Source organism: Carya illinoinensis, chromosome 6 (genome assembly GCF_018687715.1).
Source record: "Carya illinoinensis cultivar Pawnee chromosome 6, C.illinoinensisPawnee_v1, whole genome shotgun sequence".
NCBI classification, from domain to species: domain Eukaryota; kingdom Viridiplantae; phylum Streptophyta; class Magnoliopsida; order Fagales; family Juglandaceae; genus Carya; species Carya illinoinensis.
In genome coordinates, this window is record NC_056757.1 from 34,033,918 (window position 1) to 34,054,489 (window position 20,572).

General features: G+C 35.9%; 2 protein-coding genes and 1 pseudogene across 9 annotated transcripts; all 3 read right to left on the bottom strand.

Moving 5' to 3' along the window:
- Positions 1-502: 502 nt before the first annotated feature.
- Positions 503-6,147, bottom strand: LOC122313197 (annotated as a pseudogene).
- Positions 6,148-11,747: 5,600 nt separating this feature from the next.
- LOC122313399 (cleavage and polyadenylation specificity factor subunit 3-I-like) lies at positions 11,748-17,568 on the bottom strand. 8 transcript variants are annotated; one of them, XM_043128363.1, is made up of 6 exons: positions 17,310-17,568; positions 15,658-15,851; positions 15,410-15,507; positions 14,831-14,876; positions 14,594-14,743; positions 11,748-13,549 (listed from the first exon to the last, which is right to left on the bottom strand). In XM_043128363.1, the coding sequence occupies exons 2-6, from the start codon at positions 15,805-15,807 to the stop codon at positions 11,906-11,908; spliced, it is 2,088 nt and encodes a 695-aa protein (XP_042984297.1). In that variant the 5' UTR covers positions 15,808-15,851; positions 17,310-17,568; the 3' UTR covers positions 11,748-11,905. The 8 variants fall into 8 exon arrangements, with proteins under 8 accessions (XP_042984297.1, XP_042984296.1, XP_042984295.1 ...); XM_043128362.1 differs by having other exon boundaries at positions 15,658-15,865; positions 16,511-17,568; XM_043128361.1 differs by having other exon boundaries at positions 16,511-17,567.
- LOC122313402 lies at positions 17,168-20,533 on the bottom strand. Its single transcript, XM_043128370.1, has 4 exons — positions 20,292-20,533; positions 19,022-19,442; positions 18,705-18,758; positions 17,168-17,917 (listed from the first exon to the last, which is right to left on the bottom strand). Exons 2-4 carry the CDS (start codon positions 19,028-19,030, stop codon positions 17,639-17,641), a joined length of 342 nt encoding a protein of 113 aa, XP_042984304.1. The 5' UTR covers positions 19,031-19,442; positions 20,292-20,533; the 3' UTR covers positions 17,168-17,638.
- Positions 20,534-20,572: the final 39 nt, after the last annotated feature.

A 20,572-nucleotide genomic window follows, 5' to 3' on the forward strand; every position in this document is an offset into this window, starting at 1 on the left:
AGAATGCTTTTTGGAAGATCTTAGGGATTTTTTCTCGAGTACTTTGGATTTTTTGGCTAAAGGCGGATAATTTTCTGAACCTGTTTTAATTTTCTGGGTTGCTGTCTTTTTGTTTTCTGAAAGTTGTAGGTTTATCATTTGTATGGCTTATGGCTATTTCTTCAATAATATTATTACTTATTAAAAAAAAAAAAGATAGTTGAAGTGGTGGACAGGCTGGTAGCGTTGTTATAGAATAATTTTCAGAACGAAACGTTGAAAACAGTCGTACTAAGACCGACCGCTCTAGGATTGCATCATCTATTTACCCAGCTCGTCAAATCGTCAAAATGAATACATTTTTAGACGGTCTGGTAAATGCAGAAAACAGGCCCTCTTTTCGACTTCAAGCTCTGATTTAATTCGATAATATAACGAGGTGGGGGGGAATAGAGGATACAAATGAATAACAGGCATCTCGACTCTTGAGAGTGCCTACTATCGGTTATAGTTTCACTCTGAATTGGGTGTCAAATACCTAACGAACTGTATTATTTACTTTCTGCAAGTTCATTTAAGCGTTTTAAGTTAAGAAACAAACACGGTAAATAAATAAATAAACAACGAGACATTTTACAGACTTGGAACATAAAATCCAGATATTCATTCAGTGCCAAAATTGATGTCTCCCCATCAATAGTCATCACCCCTGGATATGACCTCTTTACAGGTTGGCCGAAGTAAGATGGTATGCTCGAACTGAGATACATAGCTGCCCTTAACATCACAGAGAGGTGGACCGTGGACATGGCTGCCAAAAACAAGAGGTGAGTATGATTATTTTAAGTATAAGCATGCTACATAACAATAATTTCCTAGTCTATACACATTATTGTGTGGTATAATCATATCTTCATACACAAGCCTCGATATGTTTTGATCATTAATAAAGCTTATCTTACACAAGCGGCCCAACCCTCCTCTCTCCCCCCCAAAAAAAAAAAAAGGCATATACAAGCCAATTGGTGACAAGTACCTGCAGAATGCCAGTGTCACATAAATTCTTCAGCGCCATAAGGTATTTAGTCTCCCCCAGGCGGTCCAAATACCGTCTGCAGAAGGCCAATGTGGAGAAGTTCTTGTTAATTGTAGCCAAGAGTTGCTTTGCCCGGGCCAACCGCAATGGTATATGGACTGCTTCAAAATCTTTCATGTAATGGCTGCATTCTAGATCTTCTCTGACATATCCTTTTCCTGAACATAACAAATGATTAATTGCACTGCAGGCCAGTGTGCACCAACTGCTATCTATTTTCTGTCAGATATCAATCACAACCAAAGTATTACCAGTTGATGCAAAAGTTTCTATTGCGAAAAATTCACCCTCTTCCATTTTTGTCTGCTCCCCTCCTTTCAGGATGGGGACAGATTTCCCAGCATGGATCTGATAGCGCCCAATGCTATGTCCATTCAAGTTTCGGATACTCTTTAACTGCCAACAATTGCCAAAGTCTTACATGTCAACCTATATAACATGTGCTTTACAATGCTGAATCAACAACGAAGATATTTCATTCCAAAAGGTCACTCAATATAAAAGATACACAAGGTGGAACTGGTTGCGTGCCTTGATTAAATATGAGTACACCACTATTTGCAATCCATTACTGGAAGTCTTTATGAGTTTTAGGCCACAAGTAGTGGAGATTCTCCTAGGTACATACGATTTTAAAAAGTTGCAGGCTGTTTGCAAACATTCTTTGAGTTAGTGGCTTGTTGTCTATTTTGCTATCCCCAATAATAAAGGTCCAAAGCTTGGAGAAGGACAAAGAGAAAAGAAGATTCTAGCAAATTATCCATAAATATGGTGCAAGTAAAATAAATATTTATAAACAAACCAATCAAGATACAAAAATCTGACAACTAAAAAACTGTCCACCATTGTTGTACCTTGATACACCTTTCCATTAATTTCAACCTCATATGATTCCATCACCTCTTGAATTGCAGCCCCAACATCACAAAGTCGTACATCAATTCCACATTCCTAAGCAATTAACGACCATCAGTAACACAGTAATCTGTGATGTTGGTATTAATGACTTTCAGAATTAGTAAAGGGCGCATTGCAGTGAGCATATGAAACACAACCCGAAAGAAAAGCCATTTATATGTTATTTATGACATCAAAATAAATTACATAAAGACATGAAAAGAGGAAAAAATAGAAAGACTGGATAGTTTAAACACTTCCATACATCCAACCATTATCAGCAGTAACATCTTATTAGAATTTACTTGGAACAATTTTGGGATGTCAAATTTGAGCTGTCATCATCAGCCTTACTATCCCCTCCCTCTCAGCATCTTAACTTAAACTAAATTACATCTGTTGGCTTCATCTTATATCACAAACAAGTTGAGAACAATCTTAATCAATATCCTTCTTGTCAGTGATAGAAGCTAAATTAATGCAGCAAACATACAAGAATGATCCACAGACCAATTTTCATTTAATAGGGATAACAAACATGAATATAGGAAGCCAGAGAGAAATTTTAATATCATACATCTCCCAGTCATTCGCCAATGGAATTCATCAGTGAACATACAGTACCTTGATACCTGTATTGGTTGCTTCACGAGAAGCTTCAAGAAGCGGATCAAACATAGGATTGAATGCCACTGTAAATGCAGAGTCAACTATATACCCTGCATACTAATCAATAAATCATGACTGATAACAGCAGCCAAGAAAAATTGCAGTAAACTGCACCAAAGGGTATAATTCTACCGACATAGACAAGTTAGACAAACTGAGATAATCAGAGAAGGATGTAGTCGAAGAAGTAGTACCATCAATATGAGTTCCAAAATCCAACTTCATCACATCATCGTAATGAAGCACAGTCTTATCTCCTGTATTTGGGGTCCAATGAGCAGCAACCCTGACAAAGGAAAAGAGCATAGACTACAAATGAAATTCTATGAATAGAATTAAAATCATTAAACTTCTCTCATATATCGGAATTAAAAATGTTTACCAGTTCAGGGAGCATCCAGTAGGGAAAGCAATGCCTGCTTGCAGACCATTTTCAGATATCAGCTTACGGACTGTATTCTCCAATGTCTCACAAAGGTCAGTCATCAACATTCCAGGCTTCAAAATACCTTTGATGTATTTCCGAACCTAATCACAACTTACAACCCTCAACTCAATGCAATTTTTTGAAAAACCGATAAGTGAACCATAATGAAGAATATTAAAAAAAAAAAAACCCATCTTCATTTAGAGAGAGAGCATTTGAAATTATCGAATGTGATTTCTATTTCAATTTTTTTTTAATAAGTAAATTCCATTTCAATTTCTTTTTTTTTTTGTTTTTTTTGTTTTTTTTATTGGCAGTGGATGTCCAGGAACAGCATCCCTAATAATCCCGGGGGTACACAGGCCCTTGGCAACGAGTTTCCCGCAAATGCACCTCGGATGATTCAAAGGAAAACTTCTCCAGTCTGATGGCCCCTAGAGATTATTTGCACTCAAGGGGATATGAACGTTAGACCTGGGGGGAGCATACTTCCAAGCTCAAGGCCTTTACCACTTGAGCCAACCCCTAGGGTTTCATTTCATAAAAATTGATAGAAATATCTACAATTGGACCAGTTACCAGTTCGTTGACTGGTTCATTCCAGTTCGATCCAATTCAAATAAATAGAGGGGTTCAAGGGAACCAAACCAGAAATGAGATCAATTCAAAATTCAATAGCTTGAACCAGTCAGTCTGACACAGTTCCTAAAAGACTGGTTTGTCTATAAATTTCAAGTTTTCTGCGTACTTGGGCTATGCCTATTTATATCATCAATAAAATCCTCTGATAAAAAAATTAAGTTTTCCGGACCTTGACATAATAAATATTTCTTTTTTTCAGTTTGAGCAGAAATGCATGTACATATGATAACAAATTGCTACCTGACGATGAACTTCAGCAGCTCGGCGAACTGAATTGTATAATGGTTTTTCAAGGCGCTCCAATTCCCTCTTCTCTTCAGATGTGGTCCTCCATAGGTTACTGATATACAACCACCAACTTTAAGTACCAATATCTCAGGATTTACAAATGTTTTTTGATGGGTGAAAACATTTGCATTTACAACCGCCAAATATAAATGAAACCAAAAATCATGAAGTAGCAATTTCAGAATATTATGATTGAAAAGCATAGGGTAAAGATGCTTGACAACCCACCATATAAACACATACAAACACATGTATGCATAGAACTCTGAACTAAATGAACAAAAATAAGGTTACTTTCTGTATATTGCCACTACTATGAGCATATTTTTCATCGAATAAAGATAGCCAAACAAAATTAGTTGGCTTACAGCTTAGTAGCAATGAGTAAAGTTAGTAGAAATAACATATACTCACTCGTCTTTGTACTGCTGAATCTCACCCTCAGGAAACTCACCAGAAGGGAAAACAGGAATAGACGGTGGATCAGTTTGCTCTGGCACTTCTTTCTTTTTCCTGTGCATAAAAATAAAGATAAGCAATTTTCAAGTGAATATTCAACCAGTAAGAGAGCAATAAAAGTTAGAATAAGGTCCTCACTTGCTTTTATTTTTCTTCTTCTTTTTCTTTGAAACTTCTGTGAAAAAAAAATAATAATAATGCAGTCAAATGCATATATTAGCTACACATCAACAAATTCCCAGTACAAAAGAATTAAATCACCCTATAAATAAAAAAATACAATTTAGAAAATATTTTGTTCATATGCTCAGTTTCTATTATGGTTTCTATAGGATAATCCAGGTCAACATGAAGGGTTGTGCTAATCAATTACGAGTTAGCTCCATACCTTTTTCTCTTAAATACAAAAGGCATGCTTGCAAATTTGTGTGTACATGCATAACCACACAAATCATATTTGCTCATGCATCATGCTCGCGCATCATTCCGAATACTTTGGAAGTTTGGAAGTGAATATTTAAAATTACACTAAAAAGGGTAAAATAACTTGTTTGTATGAAATTTCTGAAATTGCATATTTCACTTTAAACAAATATCTAGTTTTTCATTATTCTCTCTTATTTTCCAAAAACCATTCAGTACTCCAGGATTAATTCTCCCACCTCTCACATGCATAATGAGCCTGCATTTCGCCAGCGGGACCCACTACAATATGATAGGAGAACATTGTTCCCGTAGCAAAAACTTCCTCATTATTTCCACATTATCCTTTATATAACTTTTTTCTGTATTTATCATCTCCAGTCGAATCAGGAACCCAACGATTGAACCAGTGGCTCAAACGACCCACTCTGTCATCCGGTTCAAAGGCTACTCTAGGATGGGAAGTATGCCGCTGGCAATACAAACAATAACCAAATAAAATCGCGAGCAAAAAACAAGTATAAAAAAGGACTCATCTAACAAGAAATCATCACCTTTCCCGTCGTCATCATCTTTTTTCCCATCATCTTCATGTTTTTTCCCATCACCTTCATCTTTTTCCAATGTCAAAGAAGGTTCAGATGCCTCTTCATGGCCATTCACGGGCTCCGGGGTCCCATTTTCTTCAATTGGGACTTCCGTATTCAATTTTTCCTCCGCCATTGATGAAAACCTGGAGAAAATCACCAACACAATAAAAAAATAGTTTCAGTGAATAAAAAATGACGTAACCTTCCAAGTTTTTCCAATTTAACATGATGAGCTGACTCATCTTCATACCAATCTATTAAATTCCATTCAAAGGCATGATCAATAAATAAAAATCATGATTTCCGTTTTCTATAGAAAAATGAGGGTAGAGCTCGGTTGTGATCGGTGAGATCGGGAGGGGAAGGAGAGAAACTGAAAGACATAAGCAATAAGAGGGAGAGTTGAAATTTGGAACCCTAGGTAGGCCAGAAACCAAGAAATTGTGAAAAGAAGAAGAATTTACCTGTTTGAAAAAAAGTTAAGAGTGAGGATGGAGGAGGAGGAGGCGAGTGTGGAGTGAGAGCTGGGGGTTGTGGCAGGGGGAAGTGGAGATAGCTTGGGAGAGTCGGTGGCGGTGCACTACTCTGAGCTTTTGCTGCAAAACTTCGACCAGTTCGTCAGCTCAAGACGGCTGCGGAAGCGACTAACGTACATGAAAAATTCTAAAATAAGGCGCCACATTACATATCACGTTTTTTTTTTTTTTAAATCAAATATTTAGTATATTAAACAAATATCACGTCAGACGGTCATTCCTTTAGGTATTGTTTGTTCACAAAAAATTTTTATTTTAAATATAAAATTTTTATTTTATCAGGACAAGTTTTTTAAATCTTTATATAAAATATAATAAATAATTCAATTTTTTTCATATTTTTTTAAATTTTAAAATAATAATAATATTAAAATATAATATTTAATTTTAAAATTTAAAATTTTCATATAAAAAATCTCAGTAATAAGCAAAACTTTTTTAAAAACTCTAAACTCAGGCACGAAATCAGGCCTGTCCGCACCGTTTTGAAATAAATAAAACGGTGCATTTAAAAACTTGTGAAATGAGGTGTTCGACTTTTTCAAACAGTACGTTTTACATTTATGTGACTTGATGTCTCTCACAAACACTCTCTTTATGTGACATCATCCCTAACCTCCTTACCAATCCTAAAGTCACAGAAAAGATAAACAGAAGAAAAAATGCATCTACGTTTCGAAGAGTCCTTTAGTGCTTACGAAAAAAAATTTGATTTATTTCTCAAATCAAGTTCGTTGCCAACTTCCCCAGAATCAAGTTCATTGTCGCCTTCCCAGCTGCAGTCTGTCGTCCCCTTCTTCAACCCTATTCTCGTTCCCTTTATCAGCTGGAGTGGGCCTAGTCCTACAAGAGATTCATCTTATTTATGCGAGTTTCATCTGATTTATGCCTACAAAAGACTCATACAGAAAAATCTGACGCTGAGGAAGATAATAAAATTTGTTGAAATTTGCAATGCGTTTCATTTTCTGGAACTTCGTTTCTTTCGCTGGAATGAAAAAATTTCTTCTACTTTTGCAAGTTGAAGAGGGTGAAAATACTAAAGGACCCTGTGGTGGGAGAACCATGGAATGAAAAAGCTGCTTCTTCCACTCTTTTTCCTCCTTTTCTTCTTTATCTTCCTGTTTTATTGTTTTTTAATACGATAGCTGACGTGTTAGTGGAGTTCGCGAGCAGTCACATATTTGTGCCTGTTTCTAGCCCTGCTCTTAATTTTTACAAAAACGTTAGGGTATTATGACCATCCAGATTTGAAAATCCAACAACTATTCGTAAATAATAAATTCAGGAAGAAAGAGTAATTAAAATAAATGGTACCAGTTATTTGGATTTGTCTATCGTTCTCGATTAGCAAACCTATTTTCTTTTTCACTTCATAAAAAGAGGTAGATAATCAATTTCCATATCTCTTTCTGATTGATCTCTCTCTCAAACAAACATTAGGTCATAAATGATAAAACATTACAACTCCAAATCAATAAGTATTAATGGTGCCTCGTGGAAATTTTTGGGAGTAATCACTAATAGGACTATAATAGAACCGAACCGGTCTTTGACTTGTCGAGTTCGGCTCGACTCAAAATACTTGAGTTCAAGCTTGAGATTTTTTTTTAATTTTTTGTTTGAGCTCGAGCTCGAGCTCGTCCCACAAACAAATTCGAATCGAGCCGAGTTCGAGCTTGAATTGTTTTTTTTTAGTAAGATTTAATAATTAAGAAAATAAATAAATAAAATAAAAGAACTAATATTGAATTTATATAACAAGTAAAACCTCTATTAAATTAAAAAATTTATATATAATTAATATCTAACTAGTTAATATTTATCCAAAACAACAATATATTATATGTCTACCTACATATATTATTAATACATACACTTAATATGATAACATATATCTATTTCATATATAATTCACATATACTAGTATATAAAATTATTAAATTTTATAGACTAATTATTATACAAATTATAAAATATACCTATGAAGTATATTCACTATATAGATATAAGTAATTAAATTACATATTATATATTTAGTCATAAAAGTGATATGCTTATATTATTAGCTAATATATATATATAAATGTATATGTATATTGTAACAGCCCACTAGAAATTTAATTGTGAAATTTCTATTAGCTTTAGGAACCTCGTGAAGACCCCATAAGTTTTCACGAATCCATTAATCGTATAGGTTTTAGTCTAACTACATAGTTAGTGTTATTATTTACTATGGTATCCGAAGTGTGTTTTTGATTATTGAAGATAGTTAGAAGTGTCAAAATGTATTATGATTTGTGTCATTAGACTCGGAGGGTTATTTAAGGTCTTATGGCGCAATAACACTTTTTCATATTTTCGGACGAAACGTCTGTTCAAAACTGTAGATATTATTGGATAAAAATATTTAAAAATAATTTTGTGGATATTATTGGATAAAAATATTTTAAGCTAATTTCGTAGATATTATTGGGTAAGAGAGTCCTACACTTAACTCTCATTTCAGGTAAGAGAGTCTCACACTTAACTCTCACTTCGGGTAAGAGAATCATACACTTAACTCTCACTCCATATCTCATCCATATCTCTTCCATATCTCATCCATATCTCTTCCATATCTCATCCATAAGTATCTCCAGCCACCCCTCCCCACGAAATTATCTTCATTTACACTTTCCATTAAAAAAATATCAAACACTCTCTCTCGGACAGATTTTATGAGTTCTTTTGCACGACCATTTCGAAGTTTTTGTAAGTATTTTATCATAAAGTCTCCTTCATATAAGTTGTTCCTTTTTTAGTCTAATTTACGTGGATATCTTATTTGTCTCATTTGAAAATCATTTGGTCAGTCAAATATTATGTAAACTATAAAAAGGTCATTCTGGGAGATAAACTGGAGAATATGTTATAATTTGGAGTTTTTGACCAAGCTAATGGATATATATGAGTCCGAAATTTTTATGGAGTATTGTTAACATGTATATATGACTATTGGTTGAGGATTTTTGCATGATTAAAGGTTTTGATGAAAGATTTTCTTAGATTTAGAAACTTAGAAACTGGAAGAGGAAAAACAGTTTCTGTTTTGAGAAAGTTTAACTCTTTGGTGGTCTAAACCTATTCCAATGACTTTGATAATTTTATTGGAGGATTCTAAGCATCTTATATACATGTTATATTATTATTTTGAAAATATTTGATGTTAGTTTCAAAAATATGAAATTTTATGTAAAGAGATATTCAGATAAACCAAAGTGTGGATGTTTTAGTTAATTTTTAACCATGTGATCTTGAATTAGAAGCTTATATATGTTTTAGAATATCTTTTTAAACTATGTGATGGTTTGGTTTGAAGATCACATATTTATAAGTCATAGATCAAAAGGTTAATCAAAATAAGTTGGAAACAAAAATCAATAGAAATAGCATATGAGAATTTCGGCCTTATGGAGTTTTAATAGTTGTGATTAGTTTTAAATTTTTCTAAATTGATATTTGAATTGAGGATAAAATTTACATGAGGCATGTAAATTTTGGTGACTTTTGGAGTTAATATGCCAAAATCCTTAAGTTATGAGTAAAACGGTCATTTTTCTACATGCAGAGAGTAAAATGGAAATTTTACTCTTTAAGTTAGTATTTTCCATATTTCAATTTATTAGTGATTTAGTGCTAACTTTTAGAATCACTAATTACATTTCCTCGTGTATGTGTACTTTTAACTTACTAGCAGTCTACTGTGTATGTGTGCTAAGTAAAGGAACTACAGTGTATGTATGTGTGTTATCATATATGTCATGTCATGCCAAATTATCACGTAATTGTCTATTGTACAGAATTTATTCTGTTATCAATTTTTATTTGTTATATAATATATTCTGTCATGTATTACTGTACCTTACAAGTACGTCATGCTAAGTATGCCATCTATTATATGTATGTCAAGTCATGTAATATTCACTGTTGCAAGTATGTCATGTTAAATATGTTGTCTATTATATGTTATGCCATGTTACGAAATGTTTCTATCTCAAGTTGGTCATGTATTTCAAGTTATGTTCAAGTCACTTTATGTTACGTCAGGGCTTCAGTCATTTCATATTCCAGTCACGTTTCATCTTGAGTACATTCAGTTTTGTGGGGTCTACAACATCTGTGGCACATGAAGTATGGGGTCACAGCAATTGTGACGTGTAGAATACATGGGGCCACAACAACTGTAGAGTATGTATTTACACGTAAAATACATAGGGCCACAACAACTGTGGAGTATGTATTTAACTGCATTGTGATGTGTAGAATACATGGAGCCACAACAACTGTGGAGTATGTATTTACACGTAGAATACATGTGACCACAACAACTGTGGAGTATGTATTTAACTGCATTGTGATGTGTAGAATACATAGGGTCACAACAACTGAGGAGTATGTATTTACACGTAGAATACATGGGGCCACAACAACTGTGGAGTATGTATTTAATTGCATTGTGATGTGTAGAATACATGGGGCCACAACAACTGTGGAGTATGTATTTACACGTAGAATACATGGGGCCACAACAATTGTGGAGTATATATTTTTCATGTTAAGTCAAGTTTGTGTAGAATACATGGGGTCACAACAACTATGGAGTATATATTTACACGTAGAATACATGGGGCCACAACAACTGTGGAGTATGTATTTTTCATGTTAAGTCAAGTTTCAGAACAAGTTCATGATAAGTCAAGTTTCATATCATGTTCATGTTAAGTCAAGTTTCAGAACAAGTTTATGATAAGTTAAGTTTCATATCATGTTCATGTTAATTCAAGTTTCAGAGCAAATTTATGCTAAGTCAAGTTTCAGATCAAATTCATGTCAAGTCAAGTTCAGTTCACGTTTCAATTTAAGTTATGTCAATTATGCTATGTTATATGCCAAGTTATGCTTTTAATTACTTATGAATTTGATTATGCATTTATGCTTTTACTGTCATCCATGCATTATTAGCTTGTGTGGAAGTTTTTTGTTAACTTACTGAGATTTGTAATCAAATCTCACTTTGGTAATCTCAACTACCATTCCTCCCGAATGGTAGATCTTGTTACAGGACCTGAAGGAGAATTAGGAGCTGATCAATTAGACACAGTTGACTAAGCGACGGTGCGACGTCAATGTTAATATAATAGTTAACGTAAATTACTACTTGTACGATGGAGTTGCATCTCTAGTACTTTTTGGATCATAACCATTTTGGACTAATGTTGTGATCTTAGTTGTTCAATGGATCTTTATGTATGAAGTATGTCTTAAGCATTTGGGATATTTTCAATTTGGTGCATAGTATTGCTAAAGAAAAAAAATTATCCGCTGTGAATATTGTATAATGTTAGATGCATGTTAGGAATATTGCATCTTATATGTCATGAACGGGAGCAGGTAACCTTGTGTTGCATGTCTCGACGCTTCAAATGTCCGTCCGATCCCAAACGGAATTTGGAGGCGTCACATATATATACATAAATATATGCATATATTTATCAATATATGAATGAGTTTTAATCGAGTCAAGCTAACGAGTCAACTCGAGCCTAAACGAGCGAGCCTAAACGAGCCTTAGTCGAGTCGAGTCGAGTTTTGTTGAGTATGTGCCATTTATAAACCAAGCGAATATCTACTTTCACGAAGAAGCTTTTTTTTTACAAGTCGAGTTCGATTAAAGTTTAACCGAACAAATACCAAGCGGGTTACCGAACAGACTGGTTCATTTATAGCCCTAATCACTAATTATTTTTTAACACAAACAAATCATTTACAATTAATACAAAACTACATAAGTTAAACCTCAAAATACAGCAAGAAAGAGATGGAATGATAAGTGGAGAGACTAGTAGTAGTCGTAAAGCTAAGATGCAGATGGAGGGATTGGCTTCACGGCACTTTGAATTCGCTGGAAAGCCGTCCTTACTCTTTCTTTTAAACCTTCGTTTTCACTCTCAGCATCCCCAGTCTGTTTGTCGAGCTCTGCCACATTCCCATCCACGCTAATCACCAGCTTCCCATTTTCTCCGGACTTCACGTCTCCAAAAAGAGATACAAGGAGAGCATAAGTAACCTTTTCCACCTTCTTTTCATTCTCTTCCTCAGTTTTTATTGCCTCTGATTCTACAACTACCTTGGGGATCTCCCGGTTGATGTTTAAAACCAGAGCCACAATGGAGTCTGAAACCATGTCACTCACAGGATCTGATGCCCAATGCAATGAAATGTGTTTCTCAGAATCCTGCTTAACTGTCACCCGATCATGCACTCGCAGTATTGGGATTCCAGACTCCTCATCGGTTGAAGACTCCACACTCTCAAATATCTGCTTGAGCCGGTGATTTAATACACTGAAGGCACCAGCATACGGGATGGTAATTCTCCGAGTAATGTTTGCAGTCGATAGCTGGGAGAAAATATGGAGATCATCAGGTGCCATTATCTGATAAGTAAAACCTTTCTTGACCAGTAAACCACAGACAGTTTCCCCAACTTCTGGTGTCTTTTCACCAAGCCTGCCAATAGTTTTTGCCATTTTCAGAGAGTTGAAGTACATTTCAATAGACTGACAGTTCTTCGGGTTGAAGATTTTGATGTTGCGATCAGCAAACTGGCTTATGAGTTTCTGTTTGAGCCTCCCCATCTCATTAGCTTCTCCATGAACAAGAATTATATTATTAGGCAAGAGCTCTTCCAAGAATGCACTTGTCTGAGCAGAGTCTGCATGGGCAGAGAATGATATGTAATGCACCCGCATGTTGAGAGGAGCGGTGAGTCCATTCATGAGCGTAACCTCCTTGGGCTCATTAATAATTGTCTTAGCGAGTGTCCCTTCAACCACATACCCAGGTATAACACAAGCATTTTTCCTATCAGAGCACCACATATCAAATAGTTGTCGTGACAACCCACTTTGAAGCATACCAGGACTTGCCATCACCACCGATGGGCCAACATCTTTGAAATTCTCAATTCTCTTTATGGGTGATATGTACTTGAATATAAAGGGGTTTGAATTTGCTGCATGTTGGCTGTGTATCCTGTCATTCATTGAATGGATGTATGTTTCATAGACAGTCAAACACCTTTTTGCAAGAGGAGAAGCATAATATATGGGAGTGTTTTGAAGCTCAGGATGGTTTGACCAGTACTCATCAAGAATCAAAAGCAGCTCCTGGGCACGGCCAAGGGCATAAACTGGAATAAGGACACGACCTCCTTCAGAAATAGTTGAATGAATAACATCAGTGAAGCGCTTCTCTCTGACGTTCCGAGGTTGATGTTGTTGGACACCATAAGTGGATTCAATTATGCATACATCAGGGGAGAACTGTGGGGTCTCAGCAGCTCGAAGATGTCTGTCTTCTTCACGTGAATAGTCTCCAGTGTACAGTACTCGAACACCGGCAATATCAACCATAAACATAGCAGCACCCAAGACATGACCAGCAGTATAGCACCAAAATCTAATGCCATTCACCTCTACTGTTTGATGGAAATCGATAACCTGCAATTACTATGTTTCGTTAGAAGATGGATTGGGAGAATAATTAATGTTTTATTGTCCTAAGATAACATAATGTATAAAAATGTTAGGATATAGCCTTGAATATGGATTACATCGAAACTAAAGTAAGAATTAATTCATATATCTAGGCAGCTAACTAATCTGAAGGGTAATGCAAGAGACAAGCTCCAAATGTATAAGCCTTATGCAGGCCCTTTATAAAGTTAAAATAATAATAATAATAAAAAGTGAACCCCACAAAGAAAAAGTAAGCTTTTCACACTTTTTCATGGTGGGGTCCATTTTTTTAAGGCATGCGCAAGACTTGAACATTTTTTTTTATTGGCATCAGGTGTCTAGGAACAGCAAGCCCTCGGCAAGGAGTTTCTCACAACTTCACCTCAGGTAATTCAAGGGAAAAATTCCCCAGTCCAATGGTACCTAGATTGTTTGCACCCAATGGGATTTGAACCTTGAACCTTGGAGGGAGCATACCACCAAGACTAAGGCCTTTACAACTTGAGCCAACCCCTAGAGGTTTTGTATATTTAGGGCTTGTATATATCATTATATAGTTTCTGACTAAATTATATGGCATCATACAATAGAAGATATAGATAAAACTCTCAAGCATTTGATGGCATAGTCTCATATAGACCAAATATGATGCTATAACCTGTTCACGAGAGACCTTCAATATGGAATTAAAGGGTTTGAACTAACAAGATGAAGAATAATAATCCTGGAACCTATATACAAATGGGAGAGAGAACAATAAGCAAACTCCATACTCCAATGTGAATACCTTTTTGTTCAGGGGAATCAACGCAAGACATTTGATAAAATAGAAAGATTAAAAAAACTGAATGTAAAATCTGACTTAATGACCATAAAATTGAAATTTTAAAGAGTTTATATGATCTAGGGTGAGGTGTGCATTGGAAATAACTCTGCAGTCAACCTGAAAATGTAGAATCAATTTTGGAACAATGCAAACCTAGAGCCAATGAGAACTTGAAAATGCATCGATTGAAAAATACAGACCTCAATTTTATCCATGGAGCGGTTGATGTCCTGTTCATTGTACAACATATCTTCATCCGAAACTTTGCTAACTTTAACATAATCAGTCAAAAGCAGCTTGTAGATTGCCTTTGTTGGATAAGTCATGAAAACTCGACCTCTGAAGGTGGTCTGAACAAAGTTCCAATAAATTAGTAGTCAATAGGGAAGAAAATGACAACACACAAATTATGTTAATTCACAAAGCAAGCAAGATACCTTTTCCACAAAATATGGTAGGGATGCAGCATGATCCAAGTGAAAGCTGGAAGCAGAAGCATCACTTTAGTTTAAACAAAGAGGCAAAACTATACATTACATCAACATAGTCGGGGAAAAAAAAAAAAAACTGTACCTTTTTTTTTTTAATAAGCAAAATACAAGTGTTCCTATTGATAAGTCAATGAAGGAAAATTGCAAAGAGAGAAAACCAGTTAAAATATAATGAAGGAACTCTTGGCGAGAATTTTTGGCCCTGTAATTCCTTGACTTCCTAAAGTGGGGGAAAGAAATGAGCACAATTATAAAGGACTGCAATCTCGCTCAACCAAATGGAGTGTTATTAAAAGTTATATTCTTTGCAAATAAAGCATTAAAATAGGAGATGTAACAAAGATGCGCATCTTGTCTAACAAGCATCCACTTAAAGATAAAATTCTAGACTTAATTTATAAAGTTGGAATCCGGAACATAATATAAAAGAGCAACTACAATAAGCATGGCAAGCAAAGGACTTCACAACATTTCATTAAAGCATAAAGTGAAATTTAAAAGGGGGAAAAAAACTCATAAACATACTGAGTGATGAGAAGCACATCAATTGTTGAAGGATCTATCTCATCGAAGTACGGCAAAGCAGCCATGCCTGAAAAAGCAGGATTAATTCCACAATCAAACTACCATCCATGAAAAGTGAGAAAAGGATATAAAATAAGACAACACGTGGAAGAAAAAAACTCTATAAGACTATAAATAACCTTCTAAAAAGTAAGAGTTAATGGTTTTTTAACTAAAAATGAAGAGTACTTCGTTTTTAATGTTCATACCAGTACGGTTTTTCCTTTGTAGGACATGTACACACAAGACCGACCCACTTCATTACCAGCACCTAAAGGAGTTATAATAAGTTGATCGTCTTCTTTAGTCACAGATGAATCGCGTCTCTTGAGAGATTGTTGTGGCTCTGCTGAAGCCATTTTCTTTTCCTTAACAGGAATGTACCACAAGCCCTTTAATCAAACTGCATCATTGACGCTGAAAAAAGTTTAAGTCCCAACTAAAATAATTGTGGAACCGATTCCAACAAACACCAAATATTAACTTCCAGCTGAACGCCTAATTGAAAAGGCAATAAATTCTACCTTTGGCTGCTAAAGATTTCTAAGAAGGTAATTTATTTTATTCAAAAATGAAAAAATAAGTCAACAATCTGAGCCTAACTAAACACCGTTTCTGTGATGGATTGAATTCTTCATAACACCGTAGTCTACAACTCAAAGATTATTATTTTATATTTATTTTATTTTCCTCAGTTTTAACCCCAGTAATGGCTATAGATAAACAGCCAGTAGAAGCTTCTCGCTATTTCGTTTCTTTGCTTCTCTATTTCTCAGCTTTTCATTTCTATTCTTTTTCTTTGGCTTCCCCCCTTTCTTTCCTCACGGTTTCTCCGCAGCATACACAGAGAAAGTGCTATGAAGCTTCTGAATAAGATATCAATAACGTAACACAAATTGAGTTACGAGTTAATCTTAATCCAGAAAAATTTAGACTAATAAATGTTACAAATTCAGCACACAGTCGCACAAAGAGTTAATGCGATGCGATATTGAGAGATTATAGGGGACTAGATATAGAAGAGGGCAGAAAGAAAAGCTTAGCGAGAAAGGGAGAGCTTACATCGTTCAAGATTTCTCAAAAATGCAGAGAGAGGTAGACAGTGCGCTAAACCCTAACGTGAAGTACGATTCCGTCTGTTTTGCGGTTTAACCGAATGCGCTTGAAGTTGTACCGGGTTGAGAGAGAATGGAACCGCTTCAACACAAACCAGGTCCCCATGGGTTGAATTGAATAATTTGTTACTCTTTTTTTCCTGGTTAGCACAGTTCAACCTTTTGTGTGAACTTTCATGTTCATACCGACACAGGATTGCGAAAGGTGAAATGACCAACAATATCCACCAAAGGATGTAGTCGGTGACTTGGGATAGGCAGAACAATCCATGAGTCAATGTAAGATGCTTTTTGTGCATGAATACTTTTCAATCCAATCAACTGCTTCTTTCAACCCACCCATTAGGCACTAGGCAGGTGTAATAAGCACTGTCTCACAGGCGAGCGAAAACAACAGCAGTACCTCTGAAATTATCAGATAAGAGTACGATATTGATTTCTAGATTACGCTACATATTCAACTCACAGCTGAGCCAAAACCCTCCCCAACAAGTGAAAGGAGAACAACGAGAGCAGGATTTGAGATACCTTGGACAAGGCTGCCCGCCCTCATCGGTATCCACATTTACCATTTCCATCCACAAAGTGAACTATACGGTTCCCATTAAAATCAAGAGGTCACGATCAAGGCATGACATGGCAATGTTAAAGGCTCCTCCGGCTAAATATCAGATTTTAAATATGTTCTACAGGTCAAATGTCCAAATTCATTGTTTTTTTATACGAGTAAAAGGAAAATGTCTCACTTGGTCATTTCCAGTTTGTCCCCTCGGTGCATAGGTCCTTGGCTCTCCTTGCCAGTTTCTCTGCTCCCCTTGTGTGAACCTTTGAGGTTCTCCATGCCCCGGGTAACCCTGGCCATAGCCAGAACTTGCACCTGCCCAGAGGGTCCATATGTTTCTTGGCCCTGGTATGCACCCGGTCCTCGCCCATAAGATCCATCCTGTGAAGGACCATAGTTCCTATTCTGATCGCGTTGGGGAAAGTCCCTTTGTTCTTGGGGAGAATAATTTCCCTGCTCCCCTGGGTTGTAATTACTCTGATAGGAAGGAACTGGATCTCCCGTCCCTGACTGCTAATTGACCATTCCTCCTGGGGCATAATTCCTGTTGTTCATGGATATACGATCACCTCTTTCTCCTTGTCTAGGTGGACCATAATTCTGCAGTGGTGGATGGTTTTGTGGAGCACCATAATTCCTTCCATCTCCTGACATCTGGTAGTCATTTGAGGGTTCCCATTGCGGATTTGATGTTGGACCTTGTCCATATCTACGATCACGGTTTCGTCCCGGCCTCCCGTACTGAATTGGGGGGTGGCCTTGGTATAATTGTTCCATTGATGTATTTATCTCCTGATAAGTAAAACACATTAGCCCCAATTGAAAGTTGATTTCCCAACATGAAGGACCAGCTCGTTAATTTCTCAAGTTAAAATATACACCATAAGATAGCATGATGAATTAGCTCACGAGGACGGATACACCAACTACTAGTTCATAATTTATTTACAACTTAATCGTAAAATAATATTATTTTGAAATTCAAATCCAACAAATTGAAACAAAAATAAAAAGAATAATTTTGAAAATAATATTTTATTAGATAATTGTCAAGTAACTAACGGCAAACTACCCATGTGATCTTACTTCAATGATTTTATGGTCAGAAAAAATAATCTATGTTCTTGACTTGAGATAATGTATTATTACGAGGTTCTTAAAAACCATGTGCACAAGTTGCTTTCATTACACATGTTAATTTAATGACCTAATATTTTCATACACACTTTTAAATGTCATGCAAACAGAGACTATTTTTCACATCATAGCCAAAATATAGGGGGAGCACCATTACAGTTGATCTATTTAAAAATTATCTACTCCATACATCGTGCTATTTACACACAATTGATCCAAATCAAGCAAACACTATTACAAATGTGACAACTCAATATAAGCACAATAATTTTATTTTTTCCTTTTAAAGATTCGTCTCTATCTGTCTCACTTTATCTTCCATTTTTCAAAGTTCATACTCGCACTGTAATACATCATTCCATATTTTTCAAATAACATTCTCTCTTGTACGGATGTTCTCTTATAGCAAATGAAATATATCCACCCATCAAAAAATTCACACCTTGCATCTCCCTGCACACAATACGAACTTCCAATTAACATGATAAAGTACACCCTGCAAACAGCAAATCAATATTCAAATATAACAAATATAAAGTTGCTTTACCGTACGATACTTTGAGCAGGCAAAAAATCTCTTTCTAAAATTTTTCTTAGTGTACGACGTCTTTAATGGTGTTTTCAAACCACACAAACAAGTTGGTGATTACAGCACAAAATTATCAACAACACACATGATGATTGGGTTAATGCTATGGGTGATTTTGAAAAACCAAAGACAAGTTTAGACACAAATGTCCTTTTGACAATGATTAATACCTGGCACATATAATAAAAATAATGTGTGCGTGCAAGCAAACTGTGTACTCAGGTCATGCGTGTGCGCAAAACTCACTTCCCTCTATGGCAGTTCAGGGAACTGTAATTTCAATGGGAGCATCACCTGTGACTAAAAGAAGACGTAAGGATTGGATGCTTGAATATGTAGGTCTCAGCTGATCTGGTTACAATTTTCCTCAGGTAGGTATAAACTCGACAGCTATCAACTTATTAGGCCAATGTCAAATGACCCCAAACATACCTACTCAGGTAGGTATAAACTGATCTGGTCGCCCAAGTTTCCCATGCACCATGTCAAATGACTCCAAGCATAGCATACATACACCATGTCAAATGACCCGATCTGGTCACCCAAGTTTCCCATGCACCATGTCAAATGATCCCAAACATAGCGACTTGGCTGCGTGGTGTAAAGGAGTGAACATATGAGAACACCATAAAACAACAGAGAGATCTCAAAAACCAATTAGATACTTCGAAAAATATGCAAATCCAAAAATCAGTGTTGGCTATGCCATAGTTAAAAAGTGAATGATTTGGTGCAGCCCGTGTTTAATGTTTTAGTTTATGAATGAGTGAATGTTGGGTTCTAGTATAGATTTGGTCTAATCTTTTCAATGAGATTGTTGAACCTAACAAATGTCCTGTATTAGAGAGCCGCAAAAAGAGAGCATGTTGTCAAAGACACATTTACTGGTGTGAAAAACTGGATTAATTTGATTATTTTTAAGCAGCTGAAGGAACAAATTCATCCTCTGAAAGCAGCTAAAGTGTGGCTTTTGAAATGTATTCATCAATAGTTTTAAGTCTTCCCCAAGGACATGGCAAGTCGAAATAGGCAGATTAGGAGTGAATTAATATGTGGTCCCTCGAACATAGGAGTTGAGTTTCAATAATCTCTAGAACTTACTAGTTAGAGATGAATTTACAAGGCAAAAGGACACTGTAGTTTGGAAACTATGCAAAGAACCAGACTTGCAGTGTGGTCATGGAGCATAATTTGGAACGTTAAACCCGTGAATTGTATTCAACAACATTGACAACATTGATAAAGCAACAATGCATAGTATTGTATTTAACAACGTGATTTGTAAGTGACAACATTGTTTAAGCAACAATGCAGAGTATTGTATTTATCTAAGAAAAACGTTAAACACGTGAATGCTTATTGCTATTGGGTTTAACTCCCAGTATCTTTAGAACATGATTTCTTGCTGGAGAGAAAAACCAGAACGACAATTATCCTTACCTCGTGAGATGCAGATCTAGATGCAGGACGTGTGCTAGTTTTCCAAATGTCTTTGTTTGTCCTAGAATCACATAGAGATGACTAACCCGACGAGGAAGGAACGCGCAGGTGTTTACACGGGCGAGAAAGGAACATAGGGTAAGCACATCATAATGAGAGAGTTGCAAGGGAAGAAGAGCCTGCACGAAGAGGGAAGGAGAGGAGTGTTCGGGGCAAAAGGGCACTCATTTGGGGCGAGAGACAAGAGCCGATTTTTTTGTCAATGAACCCGGTCTAACACG